This window comes from Bubalus kerabau, chromosome 13, assembly GCF_029407905.1.
Source record: "Bubalus kerabau isolate K-KA32 ecotype Philippines breed swamp buffalo chromosome 13, PCC_UOA_SB_1v2, whole genome shotgun sequence".
Classification (NCBI taxonomy): Eukaryota; Metazoa; Chordata; class Mammalia; order Artiodactyla; family Bovidae; genus Bubalus; species Bubalus kerabau.
The window spans coordinates 22,796,033-22,821,790 of NC_073636.1; the positions used below are offsets into that span (position 1 = coordinate 22,796,033).

Below are 25,758 nucleotides of genomic sequence, written 5' to 3' on the forward strand. Positions count from 1 at the left end.
AGGTTATGGCCACAGTGCGTGATAAGTGCTTAGATAAGATGGAAAATGCTTTAAATATGGGATATTCTGAGAGAAATACCCACAGTCATATAACTTTCATTACAGTGTATTATTATCATTGTCCTATTTTATTATTATTTATTATTGTTAATCTCCAACTGTGCCAAATTTATAAGTTAAACTTTATCATATATATATATTCATATATATAGGAAAAAATATAGTTTCCATAGGATTCAGTACCATCCATGGTTTCAGGCATCCACTTGGGGTCTGGAATGTATCCTGCAGCATAAGAGCAGACTACTGATGTACAAAAATAATACGCAAGTCTCTGAAAGATGCAGGACTGCATTTATATTTATTAAATGGTGCATAGTATAATAAAGTCACATAGACTAAAACAGGCAAAATAGGAAAGTTCATAATGAACAATTCATGACACGTGTTTCAGAAATGTTTCACTGTTTTTAAAAAATGTTTGCTAAAAACTGACTGTGAAAAGAACAATTTCCCAGTTCAGAAGAGAATGCCTGATATTATTCATACAGAAAAGAAATTCTCTTTAAAGCAAACACTCAAGTCAAACTTAGAAAGGGAGCCACAATGTAAATGAGAGGTTTCCCTCTCTGCCTGCTACACTCCTGACCTTGCACAGCACCTGTAAACAGAGTATGAAAACAAACAATGCAACTCTCAACATGATTCAGAATGGTAAAGAGATGATACATGTGCCATCTTTCTTAACAATATCATAAAATAAATCTTTAAGATTTTGACCATGAGGATTGTTTTTTAATTGAAGCTTAGAGCTAACAGAAAAAAATTTATTCCCCTCCCAAGCTCTCATTCAAAATCTGAGTCCTACAGAAAACCTAAAATAATGTGAAGAGGCATATTCCAATTTGAAAAATATACTTTTGGAAAAGAACACTTTTGAAATCATGAGCACTGTGCCCATAAAAAGTTAACACTTCAGCTTTAAAATGCACACTCAAAACCCAAGTAACTGCTGCATTGCTAAGGCTCAAACAATCGCTACACTTGAAAGGAAGACTAGAGCAGTGGACTGGATAAAGTATTGGCCAGTTCTAGAAAGAAGAGAAAGATTGAGCAAGAGACATTTGGAAAAGCAAGTCAGGTGGTCATTCCTGCTTCCATTGATGTAGTGCTGTGCCTTGATATTTATAAAACATTTTTTCTGTTCCTCTCATAATCAATCCCTCCGTAGAAATTAGCTGCCCCACTGCATGAGGCCAGAGGTGGACAGGCCCCAGGCCACCAGCCTCTCCTGACTCTCAAAAGCCAGCCGGGTCACTGCACTACGGTCTCAGGCCAGGCCCAGCAATCCTCTTTGAGGGGGTCAAAGATTTTTAGAAAAATTAGAAAGGTCCATCATACAGCATGGCTGAATTCCTGGCCATAAGTGGTGAAAACAGAAAGGACCAACAGAAACTATAAAGGAAAACAAAATTAGAGGCATTCCTTTATTTACGAGAGGAGAAAAAGACACCAGGACAACTGGAGAAAGGTAGGCTAGGTCTTTTTGTTAAGGCCCTAAGAGCTTTCCATTCAGCTTCTTGTGGAGCAAAAAGCAGCCATGTGTAAATAGACAAAGAGTTACCAAAAATTAACTCAAGATAGAAACATCAACAGGACTTGGGAGGCATTGAAAGTTAATATCTGATTATGGGGAGGAAAAAGGAGGAGTGTGTTCGGGATTTGTTTTCAAAGTCAGGGGGCAAGGGTGGAGGAGAAGTGCTGCTTTTCAAAATACACATGAACTCGCTGGGTGGATAAGATTTCTATCGGGTGACAAGGTTCACCTGGGAGACTAGGTTAAGCAGGGAGCACGACTACTGAAAACAAAGCAGCACCCACACAAGCCTTATCACAGGATCCACCTGTCCTGCAGGCCTGGACATGCACTTTTCAGGAGCCCAGTGCCTACACTTAAACGCCAACATGACAAAAGTCAGCCCACTCCACTACCTCTTGAAACACAGATGAAACTCTTCATTACTCAGTAAAATAATAAAAGGGGTTTTAATAAAGAAGTTCTGAGAAAGTTTCATGATCAAATTAATAATTAAATTCTGAAATGAAAATATAAATCCTCAATGGTAGAAATATTACGATGATAAATCTCCACACTGGAATTTTTCACATGAAATAAAAGGTGAAGTCATCATAAAGGAGATTTTTTTTTTCCTCCTCCTTTTCAAAATAAAATAATGAGAACGGTGTCATTTTCTATGAAATTTTAAACCATATTTCTTCTGGCCTTTTCCATTGGAAACTGAAATTCATTTCTCTATAAATATTTTAATGCCATTTTCCTGTGAGCAGGAACAATCCATCAGAGAACAATTTCATAATTGTTTCGCAAGCTTACAAGGCACACAATGTCACAAAGTAAAGGTCCCGGGTGGACGAGAAGAAAGCCTTGAAAATAAGGGTGAGGTCTTGAGAACATGGAGGCAAGTGAAGAGGCAGATACTGGAGCCAAGGTGTATAATTCAAACGAAGACTAAACCAAGTGCCTGTGTGGGAGGAGGGGGAATATACTCACCATAAATTTCATCTGTGAAAATTAAGAGTATTGAAAACCTTTTTAAAAAATCTCTACGTTCACTCTGTATATATTTCTCTTCTTACCAAAATAGTAAGGCTTATTTTGCTTGACTTGACTTGTGTTAGTCAATCTGTTAAGGGCTGAATTTCCCTTTAAAAGGATATGTTAAGAGACTTTCCTAGTGGTCAGTAGTTAAGAATCTACCTTGCAATGTGGGGGGATGTGGGTTTGATACCTGGTCCAGGAACTAAGATTCCACCTGCCGAGGGGCAACTAAGTCCATGAGCCGTAACTACTGAGTCCTTGTACAGTAACTAGAGAGCCTGTGTGCCACAAATAAAGGTCCCACATGATGCAATGAAGATCCCATGTGCTGCAACTGAGACCCAGCACAGTCAGATAAATAAACAAATATTTTTAAAATAAAAGAATTTTTCAAATTTTTTTCCTAACCCCCTAGGACCTCAGAACATGGCTGAGAAACATGTACAGAAACATCAGAGGGAATCAAGTTAAAGTGAGGTCATTTGGTGGGCCCTAAACCAATATGACCATTGTCCTTATAAAAAGGAGAAATTTCAACACAGGCACCTTGCCAACAAAGGTCCATCTAGTCAAAGCTATGGTTTTTCCAGTAGTCATGTATGGATGTGAGAGTTGAACTATAAAGGAGACTGAGGGCCAAAGAATTGATGCTTTTAAACTGTGGTGTTGGAGAAGACTCTTGAGAGTCCCTTGGACTGCAAGGAGATCCAACCAGTCCATCCTAAAGGAAATCAATCCTGAATATTTACTGGAAGGACTGATGCTGAAGCTGAAACTCCAATACTTTGCCACCTGATATGAAGAACTGACCCCTTAGAAAAGACCCTAATGCTGGGAAAGGTTGAAGGCAGGAGGAGAAGGGGATGACAGAGGATGAGATTGTTGGATGGCATCACCGACTCGATGGACATGAGTTTGAGCAAGCTCTGGGAGATGGTGAAGGACAGGGAGGCCTGATGTGCTGCCGTCCATGGGGTCACAAAGAGTTGGACACAACTGAGCGAGTGAACAACAACATTTGGGTGGGCCCTAACCCAATATGACCGCTGTCCTTGTAAAAAAAAAAAAAAAAAAAAGGAGAAATTTCAACACAGGCACAGAGAGAAAATGATGTGAAGAGACACAGGGAGACAATAACCATCTACAAGGAAAGGAGAGAGACCCAGGACAGATTCTCCCTCACGCCCACCACCCCCAGAAAAGCCAGTCCTGGGGACACCTTGATTTTGGATTTCCAGTCTCCACAACTGTGACACGATACATTCCTGTTATTTAAGCCACCTGTTCGTGGTCGTCCACCCGGCAGGCCTAGCAAACTAATACAGAAGCCATTAGGACTCTTAATGCTGATCCTCCCAAGCATCTCTGAACTTATCCACATGAGAATTCTGCAAGGAATTAATGTCAAATTTATTAGGCTGTAATTTCTACAATCTGTCTCCTCTTCCCCTTTCTAAAACTTGAAATATTTTTCCATCTCCAAAGCGCTCTTGTGTGGATAATTTCTCAAAGAGAACAATAATTATACTCATTATTTCTCAAAGAATAATGAGTGTAACAGATACTTAGATGATATCAACTCTGTCAACTGTTTACACGGATTATCTGATTTCTTCCTTACAATGACCAGAAGAGTAGTAAGTGCTATTATTGTCAATATCTGAGACACTGATCATTGACAGGTGGGCTGACAGGACGTCATTTTACAAATGAGGGCCCAGCGGCAGAGCCCAGGGAAGTAACTAACCTAGCTGAGCACCCAAATCCATCTCATAACTCCCCATCACATCTTCTTTCATCGTCAAGGGTAAGGGAGCCATGATTTCAGTTCCAGGACAACGTCCACAGGGCCTTCTCAGGACCCTATGATGCCATTCATCCGGACCTAGAGATTCATCTGGATCTAGAGAGTCCAACTTCTTTTACTACCATGAAGAATGGCTTGATGTCTTCTTCCTCACCCTATTCTCCTAGGCTTTAATTTCTTAATGATTCTTATGGGTCTTTTTTAGTTTTAAATATCTTCTTCTTGGTTGAAAAGAGGAACGCTAACTAGGAATTGAATAATTCTACTCTTTCCTATGTCATTTTTATTATTCCAGTATCTTCCCCAAGCCACAGTTCATCTTTTCTCTTGAAACATGTGTGTGCTCAGTCGCTCAATGTTGTCTGACTCTTTGCAACCCCATGGACTTTAGTCCTCCAGGCTCCTCTGTCCATGGGATTTTCCAGGCAAGAATACTGGAGTGGGTTGCCATTTCCTTCTCCAGGGAATCTATCCAACCCAGGGATCGAACCCACATCTCCTGTGTCTCCTATATTGGCAGGCAGATTCTTTACCACTGAACCACCTGGGAGCTCCTTCTTGGAACATAAAAGCTTTTAAAATCCTTTCGTCTCAAGAATTTTTCACAAGCCATGGCTCATGTCAGCCTGTAGCTTTCCTGACCCTAATCTTAGACTGTTGGCGCATTTTTAAATTCCCAGTTTCCCATCTTTTAAACTGTGTGTCGTGCTAATCAGAGTTCAAAAGACTCCAGGGGTGGTGCCCTAGGTTGTTTTTTTGTGTGTTTTGGTTTTGGTTTTAAGAGTTGTTCCTCCTTTTCTCCCTCACTGGAATAATTAACGTTTTCAATCAGAACTTTATGTTTCACAGTCTTCTAGTTAACGGAGCCCCCTTTCTTTTTATTCCTTCTTTCATTTATTCACTAATTCTTTATTAAGGCCGACTGTGAGCCAAGGACCGTGCCTGCCCCTGGATGCACAGGGAGGACTGAACTTTACGTGGCTGCTGCCTCGTAACCCGGGGCTTCCTGAACTCACACGCCCCCTCTGCTTCTCATACACTGTGAACAGGTTTCCTGAAGTCTGGGGTGTGGTGGGACCAGCAATCTCTCCTCTCACTCTGGTGAGCATCAAGGGAGCAGAGACCACTTGCTCCAATACCCTCACAACCACTTGCGAGGATATCTCCAGCCCACCCTTCCTCACTTTCCACGTTAAGTTGGAAGCAGCTTGAAAACAGGGAAACTATAAACAAAAGCAAAGCGAACAGTCAACTGATATTCTTTTAATCTTTGAACAGCTGTCTCAGTAAAGCCTCCCTTTAGACAGCATCCAGCCTCTGAGCCAAAGTGTACGCACGTGGAGAAACCATCAGTTATCTTTTGTACCTGTGTCGAGTGGTCCCTGGTCTGCCATAAACTGGCTTCTCCTTCATTTCATCCTCCTCCAAAAGTTCTCCATCACTTTTTCACCTTCCACTTTCTTTCCTTCTATACACGGACCCACCTATTAGGTTTGTTTCTTTTTAGCACAGCAAGCCCCACCAGGACTTACTTAGCCTGTCCCCACCACAGACCCACAATACCTCTGGTTCCAGTGAACCATCGTTAGCACCTATGCTTTGGTATAGATGGGTAAGATTATCGCTATATTCCCCTGTTGGTCTCTTCCGAGGATTATTCAATCCTTCCTCATCCTCTACACAGGTACTTCTTATTTTTTTTTTTTTCCTTTTTATCTTGTTCAATAGACTTATTGTTTAAACCCAAGGGTTAGAACTGTTTCATAGCTGTCTTTACATCCCTCAGAATTTTGTACATGATTCAAGATTGCCTTGCACTCTGGATCTGAGTTCCACAAATACTTGTTCAGTTGAATTATTCAAGTGTAGTGTGAGACCCCATATTTACATTCTCTAGATGGAGACACCCCCTGCCAGAATACCTAAAACAATAATGATAAACACCGAACTGAATACAGATTCTTTATCCTCATACAGAATAAAACGGGGTGTCGTCAAACTATAAATTTAACTTCTACAGAGTCTGCCCTGAGAGTAAACACCATACACAGCATCCCAGGACCATTTTCTTCTGGGGGCTTTCCCCTCTCCTCCACGCTTGGTCAAAGTACAAAGACATTTAGACATGGAGAGTGGGTACCCCACCACCATCTTGGATATGTCTGACTCTAGAAATAAGTGACAGGTATAGACCAAGTTTTATCTGAAGAGACCTGGAGAGAGAGAGAGAGAAAAAAAATAGTTTCTATATACTGAGAACCTGTAGGTATAAGGTGCTGTACTGAATTCTCTGTAAATAATGTGCTCAACCATCACCGCCTCCCACTTACAGATAAGGACAGAGTAGGAAACTGTGACAAAGAACTCTTGAGTGACACTCCCCAGCTAGTGAGTGGCGAGGCTGGGATCTGACGTCAGGCCATCTGGCTCCACAGTTATTACTCTCTGTGCTCTGCCACCTCTTCAAAATGATTGCTAACCTTTCCTCTTCTTTTCTCTTTAATTTCTTATTTCTATATAATTTCTAAAGGCTCTTTTCCATTTACAGTTATTACAAAACATTGGCTGTATTTCCCGTGTTGTACAATACATCCTTGAACCTTACACCCCATAGTTTGTACACTGGGATCTTTCTTTCATGTTACCACCTGTTCTCTCCTGCAGGGAATTTTTTTTTTTTTTTTTTACCTTTAAACTTTTTATTTTTGTATCGAGTTCTATATAGCCAGTTAACAATGTTGTGATAGTTTCAGGTGAACGAGGAAAGGATTCAGCCATACATACTATCCATTGTCCCCCAAACCCCCCTCTCATCCAGGCTGCCACATCACATTAGGCAGAGTTCAGGGAATTACTTTTTAAACCCTGAGTAGCACTCTCTCCTGACCCGCCAGGCTACACCAGAGAAAGATGCCAGCGTTAGAAGGTTTACCATCAAACAGAGGACTGCTATATCCCATTCAGCACAAATGTGCTTTTAAAGTCAATCCACAAGTGTTTATTCAGTGGCTCTTACATACTCATCATGGCAGGAAGAAAAAACAAACTGCTTCTCTTTCAACATCTGTCCAATCACCATGTGCAGAACACTTCCTGGGCAGTAGCCCCCATGTACAAATTATGGGTGCTTGCGCTGACCACTTATCTCCTCAGGTACATAGACCAGGAGGCACACAATCAAACCAGCTTCCTCACTCTTGGCCAATTAAACCCAATGTTACATAACTACCATTTAAAAAAAAAAAAAAAAAGACCACAGAGGCAAACCCTCTAAACTGGATTTTCCTTCTTTAGCAGCCTCCAAGGAAGAACTGTTCTAATATGGTGCTTCTATTCCTGACAGGAATAACCCTTAATTATGATGTGCCTTAAACATCTAGACACTTTAAAATAGAATTTCACTTAATGTTAAGGAAACCAGAGAACTACGTCAGTGGCAACACAGAAGAGTTTAACACAGCGAGAGAGACAGAGAGAGAAGAGGGGTGGGGGTAAGGGGCACAGAGAGCATTCCAGCTTTGGCATGGGGGGAGGGGGAAGAAGCACAGATCACTGCTGAGTTGTTTTTGAAGCTCTGGAAATCTGGAAGAAAAGGCAGAATTGAAGAAAGTCACTAAAGAAAATTAAATGCTTCCATGAAGTGAAGTGGTAGTTATTCAGTCGTGTCCGACTCTTTGCAACCCCGTGCGCTATAGCCCACCAGGCTCCCCCGTCCATGGGATTTTCCAGGCAAGAATACTGGAGTGGGTTGCCATTTCCTTCTCCAGGGGATCTTCCCGAACCAGGGATAGAACGCAGATCTACCCTCACTGCAGACAGACCCTTTACTGTCTGAGCCACCAGAAGAGCCCCATAAAACAATGTAAAGACTTTTTCATCTAGCAGGGATGAATTAATCCCTGATTATATTTTGTTTCAGGGATTAAATAAATCATACTTATTTCTGGAAAAAAAGTATATGGATAGGCAAGTGAATGAAAACATGGCCTGATGTCCAGAACACAGGAGTGAGGGACTTCCCTGGCAGTCCAGGAGTTAAGACTCCACACTTCCCAACACAGAGGGCATGGCTTAGATCCCTGGTTGGGGGAGATCCCACATGCCATGTGGAGTGGCCAAAAAGTATTGGGTTGACCGAAAAGTTCATTCTAAACAAATTTAAAAACAAAGAAAACACAGGAGTCACTCCTGAGACCTTTGGAAAAACATAGTTGTGACCAAGTGATTTCACCAACTACCTCTGTAGATGGCACTCCTCTTGTCACCTTTTGACTGCATGTCAGTGACCACTAATCTAGCTATAAATTTCCATACTCCACCTAAACAGAAAAAGTAGTAGCTGTTGTTCATGTGTATTGTCAGCCCAAGCATGGCAGGTCCACTGGGATCACCGCACAGATCCTCATGAAAAAAAAAGTCTGTTTCTTCCTATTGAGCCTGCTCTCAGTGAGGGATGCCTGAGGTTGAGCTGTATGGCTCAGACAATTAAAGGGGCTTACGGCACCCCCAACAGAGCTGCTGCGAAATCTGCACTACGGAGGGACAGTAACCAAGCACACAGCAGGTACCAAAGGGTACAAAGGCAATTGGGACCATTCCCGCCCTCAAGAATGTAATGTGCTGATAGGAAAGACTTGCTTCTTTATAAAAACCAAACCTAGAGAGTTATATCAAGGGTCCTTCCACAAATAGGTCTTCCCACCCACCTCCTGTGTGCAGGCTGTCAACGGTTCACATGTCTTCCCCAGCCTCTACTGACGGACTACATAGATATGGTGGGTTTGAGATGGGCCTTCTCATCATGATGGGATAAGAACATTCATGATATGAAAGGGCAGTGCAGTCTCAACAACACAAACAGGACATCCGATGAGGACAGTGAGAAGCAGGCCTGTTGTATAATCACGAATCTGAGTAGCATTAGTCCCTGGTTCCTGGAACACACTCTAAAGAGTTGGAATTTCACAAGTAATTGGAAATATCTTTGACATTCATGAGCCCAGGATTCCACACCTGAGTTGTGCTAACAGGATGATCAGGATGGGGCTGGCCGCTCCAGAAATCATGTGATTAGAGGGCTGAAGCTTTGCGTTGGGTGACGTGAGTGGACTTCCTCTAGGGAGGGGTAAGGAGCTGGAATCGAATAATCTCATGGCCAAAGAGTCATCATCCTGTACAATGAAACCTCACTAAACACTCTGAACACCAAAGCTCCAGATCTGGCTGAGATCCCTGGTTTGGGAATGCATGGATGTGTGGGGAGGGCAGGAGGAAGGCAGACTGCTCCTGACTCCACCGCGCAAGGGCAGGTCCAGGACCTTCCCACACCGGGTCCTATGTGTCTCCTTGCTGGACTGGTCCTGCCTGTGTCCTGATAAAACAATAATCTTCAGTGTTTCTGAGTTCTGTGAGTTGCTCTAGCAAACTATGAAATCTGAAGGGGCTGGGGACCCCCTCTCCAAATTTGTAGCTAGTTGGTCTGAGAGACGCCTGAACTTCCAGAGGCATCTGAAGCAAGGGCTGTCTTGTTGAGGATGACACCCTTCACTTACACATCAGAATTGCACTTCCAGGACTGCCGTGGGGGTCCAGTGGTTAGGAATCCTCCTGCGAAGATTCCACATGCTGCGGGGTAACTAGGCCCATGCACAACAACTACTGAGCCTGTGCTCCTCAACAAGAAAAGCCACCACAATGAGAAGCCCATGCACCACAACTAAAAAGTAGCTCATGCAACAACAAAGATCCAGTGCAGCCAAAAGTAAATTAAAAAAAATTTTTTTAAAGAACTGCACTGCAGCATTGCAACATATTCTCAATTCCTGAAACACACGTGAGAAATAATCCCTTCAAGAAGAAAAGCTCTTGCAGCTGACCTAACTCCCCACATCCAACCCAGCTCCAACACCAGCTGAGAACTTCACAGCCCAATTGCAGCAGGAAACCAGCTTGAAGAGGAAGACAAGCACAGTTCTAGTACAAGGGAGGGTTCCTGATAAGAGATAAAACTGAGATATAAAGACTACAGTGGGTACACAGAGAAAGAGTCCAGTAATTAACTAAGCAATGTCAGCAAATTTGGAAAACTCAGCAGTGGCCACAGGACTGGAAAAGGTCAGTTTTCATTCCAATCCCAAAGAAAGGCAATGACAAAGTATGTTCAAACTACTGCACAATTGCACTCATCTCACATGCTAGTAAACTAATGCTCAAAATTCTTCAAGCCAGGCTTCAGCAATACGTGAACCATGAACTTTCAGATGTTCAAGCTGGTTTTAGGAAAGGCGGAGGAACCAGAGATCAAATTGCTAACACCCACTGGATATCGAAAAAGCAAGAGAGTTCCAGAAAAATATCTATTTCTGCTTTATCGACTATGCCAAAGCCTTTGACTGTGTGGATCACAATAAACTGTGGAAAATTCTGAAAGAGACGGGAATACCAGACCACCTGACCTGCCTCTTGAGAAACCTATATGCAGGTCAGGAAGCAACAGTTAGAACTGGACATGGAACAACAGACTGGTTCCAAATAGGAAAAGGAGTACGTCAAGGCTGTATACTGTCACCCTGCTTATTTAACTTATATGCAAAGTACATCATGAGAAACGCTGGGCTAGAAGAAGCACAAGCTGGAATCAAGATTGCCGGGAGAAATATCAATAACCTTAGATATGCAGATAACACCACCCTTATGGCAGAAGGTGAAGAGGAACTAAAGAGCCTCTTGACGAAAGTGAAAGAGGAGAGTGAAAAAGTTGGCTTAAAACTCAACATTCAGAAAACTAAGATCATGGCATACGGTCCCATCATTTCATGGCAAATAGATGGGGAAACATTGGAAACGGTGGCTGACTTTATTTTTGGGGGCTCCAAAATCACTGCAGATGGTGATTGCGGCCATGAAATTAAAAGATGCTTGCCCCTTGGAAGGAAAGTTATGACCAACCTAGACAGCATATTAAAAAAGCAGAGACATTACTTTGTCAACAAAGGTCCATCTAGTCAAGGCTATGGTTTTTCCAGTGGTCATGTATGGATGTGAGAGTTGGACTATAAAGAAAGCTGAGCACCAAAGAATTGATGCTTTTGAACTGTGGTGTTGGAGAAGACTCTTGAAAGTCCCTTGGACTGCAAGGAGATCCAATCAGTCCATCCTAAAGGAGATCAGTTCTAGGTGTTCCTTGGAAGGACTGATGTTGAAGCTGAGACTCCAATAGTTTGGCCGCCTGATGGAAAGAGCTAACTCATTTGAAAAGACCCTGATGCTAGGAAAGATTGAGGACAGGAGGAGAAGGGGACGACAGAGGATGAGATGGTTGGATGGCATCACCAACTCAATGGACATGAGTTTGGGTAAACTCCAGGAGTTGGTGATGGACAGGGAGGCCTGGGGTGCTGCAGTTCATGGGGTTGCAAAGAGTCAGACACGACTTAGCAACTGAACTGAACTGAACTGAATTAACTAAGAGTGCAGAATGGCTTCACAAAGGTGGTTATGGCCATGTGCCAGATGAAAGGAATTTCATTTTTTTAAGATTTTTTTTTTTGGTGTCTTTTTAAAGTATTTTTTAATGTGGATCACTTTTTTAAAATCTTTAATTTGTTACAATATTGCTTCGGTTTTATGTTTTGGCTTTTGGCCATGAAGTGTGGGCATGTGGGAACTTAATGGCCCAAACAGGGATCAAACCCACACCTCCTGCATTGGATGGAAGGTGAGGTCTTAACCACTGGACCACCAGGGAGGTCCCAAAGCAATTTTAAAAGAAGGGAGGATAGAACACAGCGTAAGAATAGTGTAAGAAAAAGGTCAAATCACCATGTCAAGTTTAATAACAATGAAAATCTAACTTTTATACCTCTTTATTGTATGCTTGAAACTGTGGCTAAACTTATTATTTAGAATGATATGCTATTAAGTCGCTTCAGAGTCTGTCTGACTCTGTGTGATCCCATAGACGGCAGCCCATCAGGCTCCCCCATCCCTGGGATTCTCAAGGCAAGAACAGTGGAGTGGGTTACCATTTCCTTCTCCAATGCATGAAAGTGAAAAGTGAAAGTGAAGTTGCTCAGTCGTGTCCGACTCTTCGCGACCCCATGGACTGCAGCCTACCAGGCTCCTCTGTCCGTGGGATTTTCCAGGCAAGAGTACTGGAGGAGGGTGCCATCGCCTTCTCCAAGAATGATATGCTAATAAACCCTTAATCCTATGAGGCAGAGTCTGTTACGATGCCCATTTTACAGGTAAGAATACTGAGACCTCAGCTAAGAAACGATGAAGGCATCAGAGCTGGCAGTCCAGTGTGGTTTGAGAGGAGTGTGAAAGGAAGTGGAGAAAGTATGAAAAGCCCTGGGTTTCTATCAGAAATCTTTTTTGTTTTTCTGTAGGCAGTGGGGAGCTGTCAGAAGTGTATGTGTAAGGGAATAATATGGCCAGAACTGTGGTTTCAAAAGATAAACTGCAGTGACAGAAAAAGCATTCAAAAAGAGAAAGACTAGGGACTTCCCTGGTGGTCTAGTGGTTCCAATGTAGGGGGCACAAGTTTGATCCCTGGTCAGGGAACTAAGATCCCACAGGCCACATGGTGTAGCAAAAAAAAAAAAAAAGTGAGAAAGACTAGAACAAAGAGATCAGGTAGGGGACAATGCTCTGATCACTGATGAAACAGTATGAGAGCCAGAAGCAGGGCGAGGACAGAGAGGATAAATGTGGGGAGGGACAGAAGGAAAAGGGTGTGTAGACTATAACAGAGATACCTGGGGCTCTGGGTGGACGGTGGGATGAGAAGCCAGGAGAAGATGATGCAGGCATCCAAACAGATCATCAAAAATACATGTTTATATGTCTTTCTGTACTGATGTGTGCGTTCGCTGCACCGTTCCTGATGCTCCTGTGTGTTGCCTGAACTTGGTGCAGTTCACACTCTTGATCCAGTAACACATCATGAAGTCAGATTTCAAGACCGAATTCAATCCCAGCAGGCAACCGTCTAACTCCACACCCCAGGTCTCTGACCCACGGCCATGCACGGCCATCCCGTGTCTCTACCTCTCTGTGAGGTTGACCTGCCCCTGCTCTGGATGGAAAATGAGTATCAGAAGAGTTGATCAAGGATTTCTGTCTAAAAGGCTTTCAGATTGCAGAGATGAAGCAGAAGTATACCACCAGGCCACCCATCTACAAATCGATCTCAGGCTGTTCAAAAGCACACACATCGAACTAGGTCTCTTCTAGCTCCTCCTACGGTTCGATGGGAATGAGTCGGCAGAGAGTGTGGAAAAGTAAACAGAAGCTGAACATGATGACAAGCTCTCAAGGACTAAGAAAAACACACAGCTGATCACAGATACAGTGAACCCTGGGTTTCCAGTGCCGGAATAAACGATCCTTGCCGTTCAGACCTGGTCCTTCCCCACGGCTTCCTGTTTTCTGGTTATGTTTGTGCCCCATGTCTAGCTTTGCAAGAGAGGCTACAGAACACTTTGATAGATTAGCTGAACATTAGAATCAATAATCATCCTCTTACTATATATAAAATAGACAACAAGGATCTACTGTACAGCAAAGAGAACTATATTCAAATCTTGTATTAACCTATAATGGAAAAGAATCTGAAAAAGAGTACATATATATATGGCTTCCCAGGTGGCACTAGTGGTAAGCATTCTACCTGCCAATGCAGGAGACAAAAGAGACTTGGGTTCAATCCCTGGATTGGAAAGAACCCGTGGAGAAGGAAATGGCAGCCTACTCAAGTATGCTTGTCTGGAAAAGCCCATCGACAGAGGAGCCTGGCAGGCTACAGTCCATAGGTTGCGAAGAGTCAGGCACAACTTAGTGACTAAACCACCGCCACATTCTAAAACAGAATCACTTTTCTGTACACCTGAAACTAACAGTGTAAATCAACTATATTTCAATTAAAAATAAAACCAAAAAAAGTATCCTTTTACCAAATCCTCAAAATGTTCTGAGTACTCAGCTCATCAACATTATTCTAGCTCCCACTTCCCCCACTGTAAAAAGCCTAGCTCTTCTAGTAACACTGACTAGAGGAGAACAGAACCAGAAAGGAAAAGAAAAAATCTGACTTCCTGTGCCTCTAGAGACTGAGCTATGAGGGGGCCATGAAGTTCTGGAGAATGGGGGTGTCATGTGTGGGTGTGTCTGCCTCACTCACCCTCCTGCATTCCCAAGAACCAAGCGTCCTTTAAAGCACTCATGTGAAAACGTTTAAAGAAAGACGTACTGAAATGCACTCTTACACAGGCCCCTGACACATAATCAATACCCCTTTAAGCGCACACATCTATATCTTGCATTAACCTTGCATCTCACTGTGATTTAGGAAGTATCGCTGTGCTTTAGCCCCAAATCTGTTCTAACCTGACATCACTCTGTAACACACAGATCATCATAAAGAGACAGAAATACTTCCAAATGTGGCAAAACTCAGGGCGTGACATGTAAATAGAGCCTTCTACAATGATTTCAAAGGATACTAAAATTCATCCGATGTCGTCAATGGTTCCATAAGGTCCCTGAGAATCAGATCAAGTTGCATGGACACTGGAACCTTTTTATTTAGTTCAAATAAAGCATCTCCTTCCCTCATTTTCAATCATCCAGTTTTAGCAAAACGAAATATGCAAAAGGTCTCATCTCTATGCAGTAGGCAATGGAAAAGTCAGACAAGGCAGAATTCTAATTGATACAAACTAGAAACTCTATGTATCACAATGTCCTCCAACAGAAACTGTTGCTTTTAACAATGTGACATTTTCCTCCTTTCTTTAAAAGGGAAATAAGCAACTTTCAATTTATTATAAATAAGGGAGGGGACCAATGGCACCCCACTCCAGTACTCTTGCCTGGAGAATCCTATGGACGGAGGAGCCTGGTGGGCTGCAGTCCATGGGGTCACTAAGAGTCGGGCACAACTGAGCGACTTCACTTTCACTTTTCACTTTCATGCATTGGAGAAGGAAATGGCAACCCACTCCAGTGTTCTTACCTGGAGAATCCCAGGGACAGGGGAGCCTGGTGGACTGCCGTCTATGGGGTTGCGCAGAGTTGGACATGACTGAAGTGACTTAGCTTAGCTTAGCTTAGGTGTTATCTGATGTGCTGAGGTTTACAAATATTTTCCCCTTTTCATTTCTATAAACGCTCCTCTTAGGTAGAAACTATCCCATTTTACAGATTATAATTAAACCCAGAAGAAAATTAATGAGCATCCATACAGAATCTTTTAGAAAAGTATCATATTTTTGAAACCAAGCCCATTAGCACAGAAAGGAAATTCCATCACGTTCACTTTGGATTGGCAAAGGTGAGTCTATGCCTCCAGTGGGGAGACTTTATCCTTTGGTATTCAGATCTAGTGAAGCTTGGCCACCGGACCACCATTCAGGTTCTATAAGGTCTATTCTCAAGCCAGCTCCTCTAGATGCCCAGGCTCAGAAGGAGCTCTGCTGGACCACATCCTGAACCGGGGGAGGAGGCCAGAGACCACACTCTGGGCTGCAGCATAACCATCACACTCACTGAAGCAGCCAATCTCTATTGAGCGCTAAGTGCCAGGCTCTGCAGATACGGGGGGAGCAAGACAGCTGCCCTCAGAGCCACGTCATGCAAGAAGAGGGCTCGTGGTTGCTCCATAGGATGGTGAGGGCTCTTGCGGCTGAGCTGAGTCCTGAAGGATGGCTGGCTATGGGAGAGGGTGTGGCTGCACGGACAGAGAGAGTGAAAACAGTGGCTGTGTGAATTCACGCACTTTCCACACAACGCTGTACGTACTGGCAACTTCCAATGCTCTGTGATGTGTGGGGCGTTAAGAATCGGGAACTAAGCTAGGGTTTCTCAAATCTTTTTTGACTACATCTTCCAGTAAAAATATTTTTTACATCATGATGTTATACACACTTTACACATATGACTTGAAAAAATCTTTGCCAAAACAGTACTCTTTCCACTACTCAAATGCATTCTGATATTTTCTCTCTTCTCTTCTCTCTCCCCTTCTCTCCTTCATTCTTTAAGTTCTAGATACAATCCTCAAACGGCTGGCAACCCATAGTGTGCAAAGTACTAGTATAAACCTTCTAACAGGTGTGACTATCATTTCTTTGAACAACACAAGTTTGAACTTTAAGGATCCACTTATACATGGATTTTTTTCCAATAAATACTACAGTGGAACCTGATACCCAGGTGGTTGAACTTGAGGATCCAGAACCACCAATGCAGAGAGAGCTGACCATGGACTTGAGCGGCCTCGGATTTTCGTATCTGAGGGGTGGTTCTGGAACTGGGTACTAAGGAAATTCCTTTTCTGCCTTCCATCCTTTTTTCCTCCTTCACCCCTCAATAAAGCACCACCAAGGAAATAAGAGCACCACAGTTTCCTGAAGGTCTGTGATGTGCCAAAAACCAGGCTGGAACCTTGACATGCCCAGTGTCATTCATTCTCACTCAGATCTGCAGGTTAAGCATTACTATTCGCATTTTAGGAGTCAGAGATGACTGCGCGCATGTGCACGCACACACACGCGTGCGCACACACATACACACATATACCCATTTCACAGGTGAAAAGACAAGCTCAGTGACCAGAGAATCAGTGGACCATGATAGAGCCAGGATTCGAGTTTAGTTCTGTCTGGCTCCAACTCGCCAATTTTCCCATTGTGCCTTTCATGAAAAGTTCTTAAGTAATTAAAGCTAACCTAATAGCAAGAATTTCCTAAGTCCCCTTGAGATAATTCAAGTCCTTGGAGTGTTATGGAACCAGGTTTGGGAGGCGTCAGCAGAGATAAGGCAAATATGTGATGGAAAAACCTCTCAGGTTTAAATTCAATTTCCTTCTGTGTCCTCTGAGGTCCCCTTAGTAAAGGCACTGGTGGAGAGTCACCAACAGAGAAAGAGGAGATGAGAGTTGCTGGGTCGCTGGCCTGGATAACCCCCTCACGGCAAGCTGGCTGAACGGAGCTGACCATTCCGAGGGGCCCGTAACCAGGAGCACCTAGCCCGGCATCATCCAGGCTGCAGATAGTCCATAAATATTCACAAGACAGAATGCTAACACAGGCAGAGTGAAAGTAAACACAGCGAACAGCTCCTGCTGGCTTATTTTTAAATTGTTCCAAAATTATGTTAAGTGAAACTATCTGGTGAGAAGGAAGCTTCTTTGGAAGGATAACGAAGCATATTTAGTACAGACACTTGTGTTCCTTCAGGCCCTTAACTGAAGATACACTTGACACAGATACAAGGGATATTAAATGTGGGCAGGTCACGACAAATGGGCAGCCCCCCAAAAATCCCTCCAAAAGTGATGATTGGGGGAAATTATTGGCAGTGTTCCACTAAGAGATGGCATCATAAACTGGCCCTTCCCCTGACCTAAAATAACATGCTGCTTGTGATAGTACATGAAATGGCCAGTCACTGGCATTGCTAAGTGACGATACTGCTCAGAATATCTTAAGAACCAATATGTTCTTTACAAACATATAATAAATGCAATTCTGGCACTTACAATACATTAAATTCTCTATTTGACAAACAGCCTTAAGGGGTTTATGTTCTCTGTAGGGCTTGTTGGGTAGCAATACATTTATAGTTTAACTTGGCATACTAATTCACCTACAGATATGAGCTGTGTTTTTTGTCTAATCAGCTAGTGTTATGTTCCCAGCATTTATGAGCAATAAAAATATCGCCTAGTCCTCTTTTCTTTGCAAGTTCCGTGATGGGAAGCAATCTTGAATGTGCAAAAGAATCCACTGCCTGCTGACAAAACATAAAGGCTTGTGGAAACATGACATGTGCTCAAGTCGATCAGTTTGTTTTTCAATATTTTAATAGGGTACACTGCTGCACTGGGAACTAAATGTGTATCATGCCTAATCTTACAACTAGTGTGCACTATACTTTGATCTTTCTATCAAAAGATCAAAATTTAAATAGTATGCAAATTATATTTTATACATGTTCTCCTTTGCATGAAATCAAACAGAAAACTTGTTTCTTCTCTAAACACATGAGAATATAAACAAGCAACACATTTAAACTAAAGAAAATACTCACTACTTTATTCCATTAAAAAAAATTGCCCCTGGGTATCAGTTAAAATGAAAAGCCTTTATGTTTTCCTTAAAAAAACCCTAAATGTCTGCTTATGCTTTCAAATTTTTTCAGCATATTTTAATATTTACTTTAAAGGTTCTCAAGTTAATTACATGCATTATTTTTACAAGAAATGCTACTTAAGTCCTTTTCCTGAAAGCTCTGACAGGTTATGTAAAACAACAGAAATGACAGCAGAAATTAAACACCTGATGGTGAATCTCCAGTAATCAAGAAAAGTTGTCATTTTTATAACAACTGAATGTAAAGTATGAACTTTAATTGGATCCTGGATTTAAATTAAAAAAAAAAAAAAAACACAGCTACAAAAGATATCCTGAGGATAGTGAAGGAAATGTGAATATGAACAAGATTTTAAAAGCTATTATGAAATTTTTGTTAAATTTTTAAGTGTGATATTGGCTCTGCAATTCCTTAAGAAAAATATCCTTATTCTTAGTACCTGTGTGATATCATTTTTAGGGATAAAATATCTTGATGTATGAAACTAACATGATGCCTAAAACTGATGAATGGCCCAACAATAATAAATATATCTAGACAGATAACTAGATAAACACATGAGGCAAATACTGCAAAATGTTAAGAACAGTTATATCTCAGTGGAGGGTATACAGAAGTTCATTGCCTTATTCTTTTAACCATTTTGTATGCATGAAAATCTTCACAGTAAAAAGTTACAGGGGGTGAAGAACAGTCATTTTCATTTAAGTATGTATATATATTCACTCCTGAGCCATACCAGGGGCAGATAAAATATTACTTTACATGGACATAGAATGTTTCATTTTCCGGTAGCAGTATGCTTCAGAGAATCAATTTTCCACCAATGACCCAGAGAAATGATGGCAGCCCCTTTGGCCAAGACCACAGGGAACAGCTGATTGACACGCAGCACCTGATTTACAGCAAAGCTGGGATCTCCAGAGGGTAATCCACGCTGACCAGTGAATTTACGTGGCAGCCTGTGCCCTTGGAAAAATAAGGGTCAAGAAGAGGGGCCTACCAGCCTGGAACAGCAGGCAGAACCTGCAAGCTTGCCAGGCTCATTTTCTGGGAGACAGCATATCAAGCTGTGACATGAATGTAAAACTAAATTAAACATTTAAGCCGTCAACTCTACTCACTAAAGATGGATTTCTGTCTTCCCTTGTCTCGCTGCTCTATGAAGTGGACTACCAGTTCCGACATTAAGCAAAACATCTGAGATGCTGCCAATCCCCAAAACTCAACCTAAACCTAATAACAAAGCTAATAACTTACTTCTAGTAAGTACATAAGAAATTTTAGAGAGAAAACCTGTAAGCATTCCATTTAGATACACCTAAAGTTTTCAAAATAAGACTCAGACCTATGAAACAACACAGCAGTATATTTCCTATCTACAAAGAGAGGGTTTTGGTTTGGGGGGGTCCAAATTTCCACAGTTCTGGGAATTAGTTCACTGAAGTCAGGGGACCAACCAGCCAACCATGACTTGCTGCAGAATCTGATAGTCTTTTCTAACTGGAGTGAACTGAAACTCAGCAGTAAGCTTTGAACTTTCAAGTGACCCAAAGCAGTCAAAGACTCCACTTCAGTTACACTTCTTTTTTTTGCCCTTTTTTGTTTTTGTCATCTTTTTTCTCCCTCATTCAGTTCTGTATGAGTGTGAGCATATGTGTATGTCTATAAACATATATTTGTTGTTGTTTTGTAGTCGCTGAGTCGTGTCCAACTCTTTTGAGACACCACTGCAGCCCACCAGGCTCCTCTGCCCATGGGGTTTCCCAGGCAAGAATACTGGAGTGGGTTGCCATTTCCTTCTCCAAGGGATCTTCCCCACCCAAGGGAACCCAAGTCTCCTGCTTGGAAGGCAGGAGATTCCTTATCACTGAGCCACCTGGGAAGCTCATATGTATAGATATATCTTACATACATATATATATACACACATAAATATATTATGCATATACATATATATTTGCTGCTGTCTTCTCCTTTTCTCTTTCCTGGCTTTCCTCTTCCTGTCTTTCCCCTTCCCCTCCCCATTCCTCCAGGACCACCAAAGTTTATCACTGGGTTAAACTTCAGACTGTGAAGCTATAAAGAATCCTGATGTGGCCCGATGGAATCAGGCCACAGGCTGGAAGAGTTACAGGGTTCACTTTCCTTTAACCAAAGAACAAACATCCTGCTTATGGGTCATAGGGGTGGGATGGCAGAGTTGGGGGGGCCTCTCCATTCTAGTTACTGCTGCCTGCTTTTAATCTCCAACCAACCCTCCATAGCTCTAAGAGAAGCAGGCGACCATGACACTGGGACCTCATTTATTGCTCTCTGTTATTCTAGTAAGAGGCATGATACTGGAGGGCTGAAAACATCAATGGTTTGGAACTATCTGTGGACTTATTCAAATCATGAATTCTGTTCAATGCTATAGTTTCATGTTTCTGGTCTATTTGTAAACACTAAACTAGGACCAAAGGGAATACAAAGAGATTCTTAATTAAGTTATTCACCAGAGAGGTATGAGTACATTACATCCATTTACCAAAAATTTACCATCTATGAAAAAATCACTCCCATGAGTGACGCAGGAATGAACCACAGGCCCTCCATCTCCAGGAGACCTGAATGAACCTGCTTTCAAAACTCCAGGGAGAATGAATCTCTGGCAATATTCCAGCCAGAAGGCTAGGGCTCCTCTGCCACCTCCAGGCTGGATAAGCCCCCACAAGGGAACTGGGAAGAAAAAGGTTCAGCTATCAGGGCCAAAAGCCCATAGTCGAAAATAGTCTGAGTGGGAGGATGCTCAAAAAGTGGAGAAACACAGGCAGAGGGTGGCAAGGTAGCCATTTGGACACACTGGGCTATGTTGACCATTTGCAGGCTCCAGGAGTGATCTGAGCCCCTTACCCAGGCTCATCCTCTCAAAGCCTCAACTCCTTCATCTGACAAATGGGAATAATAACAACCCTCTAAGCTATAAGGTCTGTAATGATTAAATGAGTCAGTATGCACAAAGTGCTTAGAATAGGGCCTGAGACATGATAAGCACTGTATAAATGCTCCCTAATCACTATTACCATAGATTGGTAGCATGCCAACAGTAAAGCCCACCAAAGATAACTTACCAACTTTAATCCCCACCAACAGACCTACTATTAACCAGTTGGAAATACCCAGGTCTCAATTCTTTGCTTCCCTTTTTAAGTTCCAGCATCTCCGGAGTGGTCTCAGCTAAGGCCAAAGGAGCAAGACTCCTTTCTCCAAGTGACTAGGTTGGGGCAGAAAATGTAGCACGGCCATACCATATGATTAAAATGGAAACTGGCATATGAATAAAATGCAAATCTGACATGCATTTCATAGCTTGCATGTTCTCAGGTGTGTAAGTTCCTCAGCTTCTAACCAATGTCTCTAACTCTGCAACACTGAATCGCAAGAACTAACCTTCTGTTTGAAGACACACACAAATTTCCCAGCACATTAAAAAGACGAAAATGCAATGACCTTCAACAAAGTACATGGCCCCAGAGGATGTGGCATAAACAGATAACTGGTCCCGCCACACCTGGGTGACAACAGTAAGCCAATTCTTCAGAACAGGCAGATCCACCCACTTCTCTGCTCTGCCGCTGTGCCCGCACCTGGCGCACCATGTTGACAATACTTACGCATTACAATAGGGCTTCTTTTCATAGCCTTTGTAGTTGTTCATGTTGAGAGCCATCTTGCAGACTTCACAATGGAAACATCCTTTATGCCAATACTGAAAAAAAAATAAATGTTTAAAATGTCAGTACAATGCCAGTTCTTTCCAGGATGGGTACAGAAAAGAGACATTTTTAGTCCTCCTATCTGAAAATACTACAACAAAATGACTGTAGGTACCAGTGGACTTCCCGGATTTTCAGTTAAGTAAATAACGCAGGCAGTTATTAAAACTGAGTTTTAAATGACTCCCCACCGCAATTTACAGACTCAGATGGAAGAAATGCCAAGGGCTCTGCCCGGATCACACTTCTGTGAGCAGCCAAAAAGGAATTCTGCGCCTGGTTAATGGAGAAATAGAAACTGTGAAGTGGCCTCAAGGAAAATGAATCCAGTTCAAAGTGCCTAAACTGTCCGGGGCATCTTGTTCAACAGTGTCCACCGCAGGTCAGGCAACGCGATGTGGCAAGAGGCGCACTATGTAGGTACCCCTGACCTCCCCATGCCTGTCCAGCTTCCACTAAATTGCGAGAAAGATGGACCCTGTCTGGAATGACTATAGGGATGACGGCGTGCTCTTAAGAGGCATTTGTGTGACCACAGGCAAATTTCACTGGGACCGCCTTCGGCCGGGTTCAATTGTCAGTCGCTTAGGATAGAGCCAGGGTCTCTCTCCTGGGCTGTTAAACTCCATCCACTCCCGGGAAGGGTAGGGGAGCAGGGCTGCAGGGGCTGGGCTAAAGCCACTTCCTCTGGAATTCCCAACCGGGTGGATTAGCCCACCGTGGGTCTGGCTCGCCGCGCTCAGCCCGGGCTCTCCGGCGGGGATTATTCTTAGCAATGCGGCAGCTGCTGCCCCATGACATATTAATTACTATTTGCCTCTCCACCTCGCCGCCTTCGTGGGAGGCGCTGGGGCGGCGGTGAGGTGGGGATCCGGTCGGATCCTTGAGGTGCGGGTGCAGGACAAGGAGGGGTCCGAGTGGAGGTGGGAGGGGTGCGGCCAGCCGAACTGCCCCTGGGGGCCCAGCCCCGGCTCTCCCGGCCCCGCGCCGAGCTCGGCCAGGCGCCCTCCGCAGTCGCTCCGCCGCCGCCGGCGCAGCGCCGCACCCCCGCCGCCCGCACCCCGACAAAAGCCTTTCCCGGTTCCAACATCACGGTCGCCACGCGTGCTCTCCGGCACTCCTGCGGGCGTCTTCGTGTGCCCTCACCCGATGCCAAGATACACACACACACATACACAAACACACACACATACACACAGGCACAAACCCACTCTTCTCTTTTCAACAGAGATGCCAAAACTTCTCCGAGCAGGTGCAGCCCGGCGCCCGGCAGGTCTCGGCTGGCCCAACTCCCCCTCGCTCACCTTATCCAAGCAGTTGACTTTCTCGGTGGGATACACGACTTTCCCGCAGCGGGCGCACTGGGGGTTCATTGTCGCGGTTCCCGGGGGCGGCGGCTGGGCGGCGGCGACGGCGGCTGGGGGCTCCGAGGAGCCGCTGTGACATCCCCCGGCGAGCCCCGCACCGCCTCGGGGCAGGCGGGAGGGCGGCGGGTGGCCGGGCGCGGGGCCGGGGGCGAGCGGGCGGCGCGGCGCGCGGGGAGGCGGCGGCGGCGCGGGTGGGTGCGCAGCGGGGCCTGGCGCCGGGGGGGTCGGCCGCGCTCTTTGGGCTCGGGCTCGGCTCCGGCTCGGGCTCCGCACCGCTCGCTCTGCGCAGTTCTCACTCCAGGTACCGGTGACTCACACAGACACTCGCTCCCGCCCCTCGCGCTCACTCGCTCCCCCGCCTCGCCGCCGCGGCGCAGGCCAAACCCACCGGCGCGCCCCGACCGAAGTGGCAGGGAACGAGCACGTCGGGCCCCGGGGGAGGGCGGGCGAAGCGGGGGAGGGGGGAGGGCAGACGCCCGGAAAGCTCCGCAGACAGCGCGACCCGGAGGCCTGGGAGCGAGCCTCCGGCCGCTGCCGCAGCAGGGACGGCCAGGTGGGCGGCGGCGGCGGTTTGGGGGACAACGGGGGGCGGGGAGGGCTCAAGCCCGCGCACTCCTTGCCCCCCATTTCTCCTCTCTCCTGCCCCAGCCGGTACCCCCCACCCACTCCCAGGCAGACTGACGTTCTTGGTACCCAAAGGTCGCGGGGAGCGCGGGGCGGGGGTACGCCCACCCTCCTCCTCCAGCCTCGGGTCGCAGGCGGCGGCGCAGGAACGCCCTCCGCAGCGCCCAGTCCCCGGGCAGAGAATGGTCCAGGATCGCGCAGCGAAGACATACACACACACAAGGCCCGGGAGCCTGGAGACCTGCGGGGAACCTGGGGATTCACGTTCCCGAAGCGCCCTGGGCTGTGCCGCGCCTGTTCCTACGGGTCTTCTCCCCGAGAAAGCGTCCCCCGCGTGCCGCGTGAAGTCCTCGGAACCTGGATGGGGTCCTCACTGGCTCCCCACCACTGCACTTTTTATATCTATTCTTGGAGAATGATTGGTCATTTTAGACCCAAATCAAGTCTTTCCTGATTAATTAAACGGTCGTCATTTATTTAGCTGTATTTTTGCAATTAAACAGCGTAGGGTCTACGAAAAGTTCTTCACCTCCATTAAGGGATGCAATTACAAACTCATGGTCCTAACCAGAAGGGCCAGAAATCAAGTTGAAGGCCCAGTGTAGGATATCAAATGGAATTAGAATCGGTTTGTTGTTGTTTTAATAAGGTCATTGGACTCGCTTTGTAAAACGCAGCAGAATGGAGGAGCTATTCGGCCTGAGTTGAAAGCCCAACCTTCCCATTTACTGTCACATAACTTTACGTAAATAGCCTCTCTATGCTTCAATTTTCACATCTGCAAAATGGGAATAACATCGCGCAGCAAAACAGCTCCTGCTCTCCTAGTGGGAGGATTTTATGAGTCAGCAGTTCTGAAGTGTTTCAACCTGCCTGGCTCTTGGTAAACACTATGGAAGTGTCAGCGAGGATTATCACAGGCCGGTTGTAACAAACAAGCAAACACATTCCAGTTGCTGGTACACAGATTAAGATTCAGCAATGCCACTCAGCAACTACTGTAGCAAATATTAGTTGTTAAAAAAAAAAATCATAGCTGGAGCTTTTCGTGAAAAAAGAAAGCTACTAAGCTCTGAGCTCCTCAGGCAGGCATGCTGATGAAATACCATTCAGATTGAGGCTGTGCTGTTTGACTTTTCAAAAGAGATCATTTCTTAAAAGAGATCCATCCACCACCGCAGCAGCCTTTGAACCACTCTTTGCCCTGCTCACAAGTCAACCTCGAAAGCAAGTAAAACAATAATTTGCTGTCAGAAAGGATCCCTTGTCATTTAAGAACACCTCAGAGCTTATTAGAAATGCTTAAGTCCATGGGTGAAAGTGAAAGATTTTATGCTACGTAAAAGAAGCCAGACATAATGTCAGTTACACGTGGAATCTTAGAAGGGGTAAAAAAAAAAAGGTAGAAAGTGGAACTCAGAGAGA

At 44.4% G+C, this 25,758-nt stretch overlaps 1 protein-coding gene across 2 annotated transcripts in view; it reads right to left on the reverse strand.

The window, feature by feature from the left end:
- NEBL (nebulette) overlaps positions 1–23,880 on the reverse strand; it is a 377,813-nt gene extending 353,933 nt beyond the window's left edge. For both annotated transcript variants that reach the window (XM_055543771.1, XM_055543770.1), the window contains exons 1-2: positions 23,647–23,880; positions 22,241–22,335 (exon numbers count right to left, since the gene is read on the reverse strand). In XM_055543771.1, the coding sequence (XP_055399746.1) occupies positions 22,241–22,335; positions 23,647–23,715 (164 nt within the window). In that variant the 5' untranslated portion in view covers positions 23,716–23,880. The remainder of the gene's footprint in view (positions 1–22,240; positions 22,336–23,646) is intronic.
- Between the last annotated feature and the right edge of the window lie 1,878 nt (positions 23,881–25,758).